We start from the raw sequence: 12943 nt of genomic DNA on the forward strand, positions 1-12943 counted from the left end.
GACTTACAAGCCTTCTATGGTGATGTTTCTGACTATTCCTTTCTCTCCCCCTCCAGTGTCTACTCTATATTATAATGCAAGGAAAACCAAGATTCAAAAAGCAGCCAAGCATCTTAACACCATTCCTCCCCTCCCCCACTCCAACCATGACTCAATCCCTGTACCCCAGAACCCTGCAGTTCCAAGGCTGTGCATATATCATCCTTTATCTCTGTTCCACTTAACCCATTCAAACATGCTCAATTTTTCTCCCATCTGCCCCATTCCTCCACTTCCCTCTCCCTCCCTGCATATTGCCCCACTCTCCAGCACCTAAGCTCTCCTGTGTCGAATTCCCACCCTGTGCTCCACCCTTTCCCCCTCCCCCCACCCATCACCAACTTCCCAGCAACCAACATAGACTTCCCCCTTTCCCCCTTTAGTATGGTTTCTTTTTCTTAGTCTTTTACAATAGTGGTCCTATGCAATATTTCTTTTTGTGACTGACCAATTTCACTAACCATAATGTCCTCAAGGTTCATCCATGTTATGCGGTGGCTTACTGCTTCCTTGTTATTCTTCAAGGTAGCATAATACTCAATTGTGTGTATGTACCACAATTTGTTTATGCATTCTTCAGTTGATGGGCACTTTGGCTGCTCCATCTTTTTGCTATTGTAAATAGTGCTGCTATGAACATTGGTGTGCATATATCTTCTCGTGTTGTGGCTCGTTTTTCTTGTGGGTAAATACCAAGTAGAGGAATCGCTGGATCATAAGGTATTTCTATTTTCAACCTTCTGAGGAAATGCCATATTGTTTTCCAGAGAGGTTGGACCATTTTGCAGTCCCACAAGCAATGCAGGAATGTCCCAATCTCTCCACATCCCCGCCAACATTTATTGTCCTCTACATTTTTCATCTTTGCTGTTATTATTGGTGTGAGATGATATCTCATTGTTGTTTTGATTTGCCTCTCTCTAATGGTTAGTGATCGTGAGCATTTCTTCATATGTTTATTGGCTGCCCTGATCTCTTCCTTAGTGAAGTGTCTGTTCATAACCTGTGCCCACTTTTTAATTGGGTTATTTGTCGTTTTCTTGCAGAGGTGTTGTAGTTTCCTGTATATTTTAGAAATGAGACCCTTGTCTGATATGTCATTGCAAAACATTTTTTCCCATTACTCTTCTGGTGAAGTCATTTGATATACATACATTTTTAATTTTTAGTATGTCCCACTCATCTACTTTATCTATTTTTGTTTGTGTGACTTTCAAAATGTTTTGTAGTCTATGTATTCCCATAATTGGTGACCTCACATTTGTCCTGAGTTTTTCATTGATGGCATTCATAATTCTGGTATTCACATTTAGGTCCTTAATCCAACATTCTATTCTGGAGAATGTTCCATGTGTACTAGAAAAGAAAGTGTATTGTGCAGTTCTTGGGTTGAATGCTCTTGTACACATCTATGAGGTCCAGTTGGCTGATTGTGTTGTTTAGTTCTTCTCTGTCTTTGTCAAGTTTTCTTCTGGTTGTTCTATCCATTTTTGAAAGTGGTGTATTAAAATCACCCACTATTATTGTAGATTCATCTATTTCTTTCTTCAAATCTATTAGAGTTTGTTTTATATATTTTGGCACTCTTTCATTGGGAGCATAGATATTTAATATGGTTATTTCATCTTGTTCAATTGTCCCTTTAATCATGAGATAATGTCCATCTTTATCTATTATGCTGGCTTTTGCCTTAAAGTTTATTTTATCCGAGATTAGCACTGCAACTCCTGTTTGCTTTTTATTGCAATTAGCTTGGTATATTTTTTCCCATCCTTTGACTTTTAATCTGTTTTTGTCTCTGTGTGTGAGATGCGTCTCTTACAGACATATTGAAGGATCTTGTATTCTTATCCATTCTGCCACCCTCCATCTCTTAACAGGTGCATTTAATCCATTTACATTAAGTGTAATTATCAGTAGGTATTGATTAATTGCTGTCATTGCATTTGTGTGTGTGTGTGTGTGTGTGTGTGTGTGTGGTGTTGCTTCTTCTTTGTTCTGTTTGTCTTTCTTTGTTGAATTCATGGGTTTTGTGTTCTTTCTCATGAGTTTCCTCATAGTTTTAATATTTTAATATTCTTCTTGGATTCTCATTCTCTTGGTTTATTGTGAAGTGTTAATTTTCATTGAAGTTGCCTTAAAGTCCATTGAGTTTTCTGTCCATTTAGTGCAGTCTATTTTATCATGTAATCTACCTAAACTTCTCACTATCTGGATCTCTTTTCCTACGTGTTTACCTTCTTTTACATTGTACTTGTTTTGGTCATAGACTGACCTCCCAAAGTCTCTGAGTTTGTTCTTACAGTTTTGTTTTTTAACAATTCTTCTTTCTGTTGACTTAATTCAGGGAGGTGCTGCCACGTAGATCAATCACTGGTTGTTGTCTGTTCTTGTTGGTTCTCAGTCCACAAAACTCCCTTTAGGATGTTTTGTAGCACAGGGTTGCCTTTGGTAAAATATCATAGCTTATGTTTATCCTGGAATGTTTTGATTGTACCATCATATTTGATTGATAGCTTTGCTGGATAGAATATTCTTGATTGGCAATTATTTTCTTTCAGGGTTTTATATATGTTTCTCCATTGCCTTCTCGCTTGCATGGTTCCTGCTGAGAGATCTGAGTTTAGTCTGACTTGTTTGCCTTTGTATGTGACCCTTCTGTTTTCTCTTGCTGCTTTCAGGAGTGTCTCCTTGTCTTTTAGTTGGAGAGCTTGACTTTGATATGTCTTGGTGTTTCTCTTTCGGGGTCCACCCTTCCTGGACTTCATTGGGCTTCTTGGATGTCTATCTTTTCGCCCTTGAGGATGTTAGAGAAATTTTATTCCAATAGTTCTTCAATTATTTCCTCTGTGGACTTGTGTGACTCATTTTGTTCTGGAATGCCAATAATTCTTAGGTTATTCCTCTTCATGTTGTCCAACATGAATCTTAGACCTTCCTCTGAATTTTTTATCCTTTTTGGGTTTGTTCTTCTAGCTTAGTGGTATTGAGAGACTTGTCTTCCAGCTCACTGATTCTTCCTTCCATCTCATCTATTCTGTTCCTCTGCCCTTTTAGGGAGTTTTCTATTTCTGCCATTTTGTTGTTGATTGTTTGGACCTCTTTCTGTAGGCTTTGGATTGTTACCAATGCTGTATCTGTCTTGTTTGATTTTTTCTGTAGTGCTTTCCTGACTTCTTCCTTATTTTTCTCAAATCCATTGTAAAGTGTTTTGAGACATTTTATAATCATTTTTTCTGAATTCTTTCTCAGGTATCTCCAAGGCCTGCCCTCCTTCCAGCATGGGAGAGAAGGTCTACTTCTGATTCATTTATCTCAGATATTTTATCTTTTTTCTGGACATGTGCCGATATGGTCATCTGCTTTTGCTTCTTGGGCATGTTTAATGTTTATCTGTGGCCCTAATAATTAATTAATTTTGTGTTTAGGTAATTTTTTATGTTTTCTGATTACCTCCAGGAATATGTGATCAGGATGTGGTCTTCCCTTTTCACGCTTCTTATTGTTTAACTCAGAGTAACTTTTTTGAGCCTCAGTTGGGCGTCAGCCTCTGCGGCGGGCCGTTTGGGCCTTGGGCAGGCGGTTGAGCCTAGGATGGGCAGTTTGGGCCTCTGGGGGCCTGGGAGTCAGCAACCGGGCTGTAGGAGGCTTGGGCCTCGGGTGGGCAGGTTTGGCCTCTGGGGGCCTGGACAGCAGCAACCAGGCTGCAGGAGGGTTGGGCCTCAGGTCACTGGTTTTAGCCTCGGGTGGGCGGGTTGGGCCTCTGGTGGCCTGGATGTCAGCGGCCGGGCTGCAGGAGGGTTGGGCTTTGGGCGGGTGATTTGGGCCTTGGATGGACGGGTTGGGTCTCAGGGGCACTGGGCCTCAGCTACCTGGCTGCATGGTGGGTTGGGCCTTGGTGGCCCTGGACCTCGGCGGCAGTGGGTATGTGATTTGGGACTTGGTTGGGCCTGGGCCTTTGTGACCAGTCTGTGGGCATGTTGGGCCTCAGGGCAGGCCTTGACCTCAGTGGGAGTATCTGGGTCTTGGGAGGGCCTTGGCCTCAGTTGGCAGGCTTGTGCCTTGGGCATTCCTGAGCCTTGGTGGCTTGTCAGAGGGCTGGTCTAGGCTGGGGCTGTAGAGGGCTGGGGTAATGGCTGGAGGGAGGCAGTGTCCATATTTGATGACGTAAAGAATGCCTCTCTCAGTCTCTCTGCACCGTGGGTACTCCAATTTTCCTGATATCCATCTCTATTTGTTTAGGTTTGTTATCCTTTCCTCTGGAAATGCAGCCTCCTACGTGAGGTTGCTCTAGCCTTGCATTCCAGTGTCTGCAGGGGGCAGAGGCACTTGCCGGTGCGGGTGCGGAAGCTGAAGGTACGTGCAGGCAGGCAAAAGCTTAAAATGCCTGTAATTTGTCAGCAATTTGATCTTTTTAAAAAACAAGTTCAGACTGTTGAAATATAAGATCTTATGTTTGTTCAAAGGCTGTCTGTCTGCTAGACAGAGGTTGCGTATGTGCGATTCTGCCCCTTTTCCCTGGAGACTTCCCTACCTGAGTTGCCTGGTCAGAGAAGCGCAGTGTCACCAATGTAATGGACTTTTGAATGTGTGTTTTTTGAAGTAGAGGTTTCACTTTGCTTCTTCTGTGTCTTTTCTTTGTCAACTTTCAACAGTTTCCAAGCTTTTACATGATCCATGATCTTACTCTGGAGTACATTTTTATTACTTAAATTAGCTTATTCACCTGAGCAGAAACTAACTATTCTGCCTCTGCTGTGAGCAATATTTGAAACCTTCACCACAGCATTTTTTTTCTAGTTAACATTTTGGTTTTTCCCATCTACTTAATGGTCGGCTGTAAGGTTTTTTTTTTTTGTTCACAGTAGTTACACTTTCATTTCTCTGTTTTTTAATCTTCATATTTAGAAGAGCCACTTGTCCTGCTACCTTTTCTAATTTCTTTTTTTTCAGCAACCACACTTTTCTTGCATGTGTCACATAGGACTTGCCTTGGTCATAGTTTAGTAGCATTCATGATTGTTGTTGTTGTTGTTAGGTTTCATTGAGTCAGTACCAACTCATAGCAACCTTATGGGCAGCAAATTCACTGGCTTAGGCTCAAATAACTGCTGAGAGCTTCCCACACCTCTTTCCTCTGACTTTTCACAGTACTCCTTCCAGCTAAATGAGCAGAGCACAGCTAGCCAATCTGCATTTGTCATGAAGACCCTGGTCTCACCTATGAGCTCTCCCATTCTTTCCTCAAATTTATTTATGTAGGTAGTATACCCTCATGCATTTTTTTGTTCTTTATTGTATCTGTAATTATATTGTCTTTCTGATTCCTATAGCTATCTACCTACATTTTTCCTTGGAAATTTCTGCCTGAGCTTTGTTATTTTATAAAGAACACACAATTTATCATATTTATCAAGACTATTCCATTTAAATTTCTAATTGGTCACTTCCTGATTTTATTTTTATTTAGTTACATTTTTATCTTGCTGATTTTCTTTTTTCTGAAGTTGAATATTTAATTTATACAAGCTTGCATAGTGTAATAAAGTTTTAAGGTTGTGGTTATATCTGTAGTTATTACATTTTTTTAAAAAATGCTTTCTGTATCATCTATGAACTTTCATTTCATTTTCTTCTAATCTAAAGAATTGTTCAAAGGTTTTATTTTATTATATACTTTAGTGTGTTATATTCAGAGAACATACTTTCTGATAATAGTTGGGCTGCTAAGGAAACCCTGCATTTAGCATACATTTCATTAGAACTTTGTAGCATTTGCCATATTGACTAATTTGTCATTGTATTGCTAGGAGAAGTTTGATGCCAGTCTAATTCTCATTTCTAGGTAGACAGCATGTTCTTTCTGGAGATATGGATAATGTTTTTATTATTTTTGAGCTCATGACTAATTGTGTTACTGATGACCCCTTCAAAACTTCAAGTTTTCTTTAAATATTCATGTTTTCAATCATGCGTGTTTCCTTCTAGCATTGTTTTTCTTTTCTTAGTTATTTTCCACCTCTATATTCCACTTCCATTATTTCTGTAACTTATTTTAGAAATATGTTACATCGCATGGAATGTATTCTTGGATCTTTGCTTTCTTTTAATATTTACCAAGCCATGTTTTTATCTGAGATGTGTTGGAGGGAAATGCATGAGTTAGTTTCTAAATGATCAGTTTTACCTTCTGCCATAGTTATTCTGCTATTCTTCTCTTATGAATCATTCTGTGCCATTTTATCAACATGTGTAGATTTCTTTAACCACAATCAAGATGCATAATAGTTACATCACCAGATAAAATGCTCCTTGTTCTACCTTTTTACAGGTGCACACCCATGCCCCAATCTACCTTGACAACTACTCTTCTTTACCCTAGCTCTATAATTTTGTTATTTCAAGAATGTTATATATATGAAATCATACTTTGGAGAATGTTTTTATATTTCCCTTGGTTCTTTTACTTCTCAGTGTGTTTGTCAAGTTCATTAGAGTCAGTTCTGACTCATATCAACACTGCATAGGGTTTCTGAGGACCAGATTCTGGTTTGGACCACTGCAGGTTCAAGCTGTCCTTGCAGTCTAGCATAATCCTACAGAATAACAGCATAATACCCTGCTGTTGGATCTATAAATAATCCATTCCTTTTTATTGTCAAGGAGGATTCATTGTATGGATATGCTATGGCTTGTTTAACCATTGACCATTTTGTGTATTCCCAGCCTTTCCCTATTATTAGTAAATCTTGTATGAACATTTGTGTCCAGGTTTCCTCACTACTCTGGAATAAAGGATCAGGAGTGCAATTATTAGTCATCATTGTACTTTTTAGGCAAAATGTATCTTAGCTTCTTTTTATCTTTGGTAGTTTCAATTTTTTAAAAAACTACTTCATTCTGAGAATTCTTTATATATTCTGGATATAAATCTATTGAAAAACATGATTTATTATTATATTCTGTCCATCTGTAGCTTACTGTTTTCACCTCTTAACAGGTCTTTCACAAAACAAAAGTTTAGATTTTTATGAAGTGTTATTAATTTTTATTATGTACTGTGCTTCTGGTATTATGTCCAAAAACCTGTTACTTAGCCTGAGATCTTAAAGAATTTTACCTATAGTTTCCACTAAAAGTTTTATAATGTTGTTCTCCATTTGAATATATATTATTCATTTTGGTTTAACATTTGTAAAAATTGTTAGGTTTAGATCAAGATTTACATAGGCATTTTAGAGATGGTTACAGACATCATGACATTTTATGCCTAAATACTTCAGCACACTATCTTCTAAGAATAAAGATATTCTTCTACATAACCACTGTACAATTACTAGACTCAGTAAATTTAACATTAGTGCAATTGTATAATTGAATGTAATTATACACAATTCACATTCCAACTTTTTTCACTTGCTCATAATGTGTCAGTTTTCATTTAGTTTTTGTTTTATAATCTAGGATTCAATTCAGTTATGACATTTAGTGATTATGTCCCCTTAGTCCAGGAGTGAGGAACATCTGTCCCACTGGCCATATAAGACCTGCAACATCATTTGATCCAACTCAGCCAAGCAGTGCAATTCCAGCCATCACATTGTTGTTATTGTTAAGTACCATCAAATCAGTTCTGACCCCTAGAGACCCTGTATAGGGTTTCTGAGGAACAGCTAGTGAAGTTGAACCACCAACCTTGTAGTCCAACTGACATTGAAGTCCAGTGCATTAACCCACAGCGCCATGCCAGCCATCACATTAGGGGAGAGTTAATTAAATGTGATTTTTAAGCTGACAATTTAGCATGGCCCATGAATGATGTTCCTTGCCCTGCCGTAGTCTATATTAATCTAGTATTATTCTCTGATATTTTCTATCTTTTGTGACATTGACATTCAAAAGAATCATTGTTAGTTGTTTTGCAGATTTTCCTCATTTGGGGGGTTGTGTTATATTTTGCTTATCATTAGACTCAAGTTAAGCATTCTTTTTCTTGCACATGGTGATATTGTGTCACATCAAGGCACATGGTGCCATTGTGTGACATTGCTAATGATTAAGTTTAGCAATTTGTTTTAGGTAGTTTTCACTGAAGGTTAACATTTTAATAGCACCTATTTTACCTTTATTATTAATAAGTAATATGTGGCATGATATTTTGAGTTTGTGTTTTCCTTGTTTTCTTTCTTAATATTATTTTAGTGTAGTTTCATGAAATCTTGTAAGTCATCTTAATATTTATTTTGATGCTCTGATTGTCCTAATTATGACCAGTTAAGAGTTCCTTCAATGAGCTGTAGTGTTGCAATTGTTAAATCAAAACGTGGACAGTTCAATTCCACCAGCTGCTCATTGTGAGAAAAAGGTTGCAGACTGCTTCCATTAAAATGTACAGTCTTGGAAACACTATAAGGAAATTCTACTCTGTCCTAACAACACTGGACTGTGAACTACAAAGTCAACAGTTCAAACCCACCAGCTGTTTCTTGGAAACCCTATACAAGGTCATTATGAATTGGAACCAACTAGGTGGCACTTAACAACAACTATAAGGTCACTATTAAACAGAATTGACTAAGTAGCAACAAGTTTAGGAGTCCCTTCATAGGAAGCTAAGTGTACATTTGACACATCTCCAATGACTTCCCTTTTCATGTATAGTAACAATTACACCTGTTGAAATTTCCCATTAGGAAAAAGTGCCACCTCACCCAACTATCCTCCCAACATCACCACCACCTATCACCCTGCCCCTTGCCTGTCTGGACTAAGTGAATTTACTAGCTTTCTGTTCCTTAAATGTAACGGACTTCAGTGACACCATTTGCTCCTGCTTTAGAGATAGCATTAGCTACTTTTTGGTCAGAAATTTTCTTCTTTCAGACAATCATGTAGTTTGAGCCTCATATGCCCCAAATGTCTATTCAGATATCAGCTTTCTTAACACCTGATATGTATGTTTAGAGACAAACCTCTGCTTTCTTGGCACCTAGGTCCTCCTCTCTGATTTTGTTTATTCTGTAGCACTTATAACCTTTGTCTGTAACATAAAAGGGGGTGGGGGGCTCAAAAATGTAGTGGACTTTTCCATGAAGATTTTGAAGTCATTCATATCTTCATTTTTTTGCTACCAGAGATTTTTATTTGTTTTTTCTCATTACTATATTCACAGCATCTTGAGCACTGACTGGCACACAGCTACTCAATAACTATTTATTAAATTATTGAATGGAATGAAGATTAAAGTTTATTCTGAATAATTACATAATAGATACTAGGCAATTAAGAACAATTCTCATGGAGGAAATGATCTTGAGACTCCACTTACAAGATGAAATGTTTGTCAAAGGACATAACAAGTTTTTTTTTTCTTAAAAAAATGAAATTATAGCAAGTATTAAAAATCGTTGTTTTTTTTTTTTTTTTTCAGTTAGTCTGTACCTCCGTATTCACTTTGTTTCAGACTTATTCAAGATAGATCTGATTGCCAATGGTTATGACAATATTTGAAAATCTTTTGATATAAAGATACTATGTTTTATGATATAATAGAAATTAAATTTTCTTTAACATTTAGCATTGTTGGTTCATTTCAGAACCCTGGCATGTATTATAATGCAAATATTTCTGGGGGAATTTACATGTTCATGCCAATATTAGATCTTAAAAAATTTAATTTATGTTTGATCAAGAATTTTCATTTAAAAATTAATTGCACAAAGGAAGGGTTCAAGGTAAAATAACAAGAAAGAAAAAAACAAGGAAAGGGGGAAAAAAAAGAAAAGAAAGAAAAAATCCACCTAAATTTAAGACAGTAGGTAAGAAAGGAGGCAGATGTAATGAAAATTCCATTGCTGACTGAGAGATTAGGGAGACTGGAAGGGATCTGTTCTTAGTAAGTGGGGGCAGCAGATGAGGAAATAAGAACCATCAAAATAAATAGTACAGACATTGAACTCCACGTTATTATGACTGGACTTGAATCTAATTAATCACTCACAAACCATCATAAATGTAAGTTTAGATGATCACAAATATTAGCAGTGTGTTTTCTACACAGACCTGGAACGTATCCCATCATTCAGAACCTTTTTTAGTGCTTCTTTGACATCCTTGTTCCTGAGGCTGTAGATCAAAGGATTGAGCATGGGAATCACTGTTGTATAAAAGACAGAGGCTACCTTCTCTTGGGTTCTGTCACTGACAGATTGTGGCTTGAAATACATGAAGATGATGGAGCCATAAAAGACTCCAACAGCTGCAAGGTGGGAGCTGCAGGTACTAAAGGCTTTGGACCTGCCTTCAGCTGAGTGGATATGTAGGATGCTGGAAAGGATGAAGGCATAAGAGATTAAGATAGCTATAGCACAGGTGAATACATTGAATGAAACCAAAATCATCACCAAAAGCTCCTTGGTGTAGTCTCTTGAGCAAGAGATATTCAGAAGAGGAAGGATGTCACAGAAATAATGGCGGATAACATTTGTTCCACAGAAGGAAAGACTAGATATGTAGCTGGTGTGAACCAAAGCCCCAAAAGCTCCCACTATATACACACCAGTTGCAAGCAGAAAACAGACTCTATGGGACATGGTTACATTGTAGAGCAAGGGGTTACAGATTGCAACATAGCGATCATAAGCCATAGCTGTGAGCATATAAGAGTCATCAATACCAAAGAAGCAGAAGAAAAAGAGCTGGGTCATACACTCAGGAAAGGTAGTAAAATTCTTTTCTGACACAAAATTCACCAACATCTTGGGGATTATGACAGAAGAGTAACATAGATCTATAAAAGACAAATTACTGAGAAAATAATACATGGGGGTCTGAAGCTGAGAACTGATCCTGATTAAAAAAACCAAGCCCAAGTTTCCTGCCATGGAGACAATGTAGATAAAAAGGAACAGGAAGAAGAGGGGGAGTTGGAGCACTGGTTTATCTGTTAACCCCTGAAGCATAAATTCATTAACCAAAGAATGATTTCTTGTATCCATTCTTCTCTAGGTTGTGATAAATTGAGTGGTTTGAGAAAGAGATTGTGTCAGAAAAGCATTGCCCTTTGATAGAAATTAGTGGTCCCAGAACTGGTAAATGGTGTAATTTCCCAATGACACAGGATTTCAATCTGAAACTGAAAAGAGACTAAAATCTACTTTTAATTGAAGTCTTTATCAAGATGATGATGCTTTCTTTGACTTCAGTTTTCATGTAACTTTAGAAGTGATAATCATTATATTTCCATAACACAAGGTTTAGATTCTGCCTTAAAGAAATAAAACAAAACACCTTACTCATATTTAAAGAAACTGAAAGGAACAGTTTTGTTAGTTTTCTATCAGCAATAATTGGTTTTCTCTTCTGATTTATTGAAAACTAATCTCTTCCATAGAGCTGTCCTCTGATTTTTACCTTTATACTTTCACATATTTAATTGTTAATTTAGCATCCATTTCCAAGTCACAGAGAGTGTTGGTTCTCTCCAAACTTTCCAGCTCCCTTCTTGCATTATTGGTTCCAAGTTGGCCTATCTTGCTTCTATTCATGTTATAATTCAGATGTAAGAAGTATTAGGACGTACTAGAGATAGTAGGAAGGGGAAATTGTTATCATATGCTGAAGAAACTGAGCAAGAGAAATAATAGCCATAGAAGATGCTGCTTGCTTTTATTGGGCACTTTTCATATGTTGCAGTTCTGGTGTGGCACTGTGAGTTAATGTGCTGAACTGTAAGGTCAGTTTGAACTTGAAGGTCGGCAGTCAAGCTCACCAGCTGCTCCTTGGAAACCCTATGCAGGATAACTAAGAGTCAAAACCAACTCAACGGCACTTAGCAAGAAATTTTATATGTTAGGCACAATGTTAAGGTATATATATCCTTGGGTAAGCAAGAAATTTTATATGTTAGGCACAATGTTAAGGTATATATATCCTTGGGTAATGTGACTTGGTTAATAGCTTTATTACCAAATGAAATGTTGGTGGTTTGAACCCAGCAGAGATGTCTTGGAAGACATGCCAGGCAATCTGCTTCTAAAAGGTGGTGGTGGTGTGCTGTGGAGCTGGTTCTGACTCATAGTGACCATTAATAGTGTTTCCGAGGCTGTAAATCTTCACAGAAGCAGAAAGTCTCATCCTTCTTCTGTGGAACAGCTGGTTGTTTCGAACTACTGACCTTGAGGTTAGTAGCCCGATTTGTAACCACTACACTATGAGAGCTTCTTTGAAAACCTTATGGAGCAGTTCTGCACACATGAGATCACTGAGAGTCATGATTGACTCAACTGAAACTAATAGCAAAACAATATATGTCGTCAAATTATATTTTATATAATTATATAATATTCAATTATATAATTGAACTGCAATGCTTGAAATCTTCACTTGAATATATATATTATATGTAATGTTATATATATATATAATGACTCATTGAGACCCTGTATAGGGTTTCTGAGACTTTGAAATCTGTTGCAAGGGCAGAAAGCCTCATCTTTCTTCTAAGGAACATTGGTTAGCTCAAACCAGTGATAGTTTGCATTCTACAACTTATTCTATGGAGGTACCACACTGGAGCAGTTCTGACTAGTGACCCTGTATAGATAGGGTTTTCTACGATATAAATCTTTACTGGAGCAGAAATGGTCACCTTTCTCCTGCAAAGTGGCTGGTAGTTTCAAACTGCTGGCCTTGCAGTTAGCAGCCTGACTTGTAACTCACTACTATACCAGACCTTCAAATATATGTTGTTGTTGTTGAATGCCATTGATTTGGTTCTAACACATAACAACCCTATATAGGATTTCTGAGGAGAAGCTAGTGGCTTGGGACTCAAAGTCAAGTCCAGTGCTGATCCTACAGTGACGGAGGAAACTCTTCTCTCTTTCTCTCTCTCTCTCTCTCT

At 37.6% G+C, this 12943-nt stretch overlaps 1 protein-coding gene across 1 annotated transcript; it reads right to left on the bottom strand.

The window, feature by feature from the left end:
* Positions 1-10091: 10091 nt before the first annotated feature.
* LOC102835936 (olfactory receptor 8D2-like) lies at positions 10092-11036 on the bottom strand. The gene has a single exon (XM_006876757.1). It carries the CDS (start codon positions 11034-11036, stop codon positions 10092-10094), a length of 945 nt encoding a protein of 314 aa, XP_006876819.1.
* Positions 11037-12943: the final 1907 nt, after the last annotated feature.

The sequence above is a fragment of the Chrysochloris asiatica genome, unplaced genomic scaffold (genome assembly GCF_000296735.1).
Source record: "Chrysochloris asiatica unplaced genomic scaffold, ChrAsi1.0 scaffold00410, whole genome shotgun sequence".
In the NCBI taxonomy this organism is placed as follows: Eukaryota; Metazoa; Chordata; class Mammalia; order Afrosoricida; family Chrysochloridae; genus Chrysochloris; species Chrysochloris asiatica.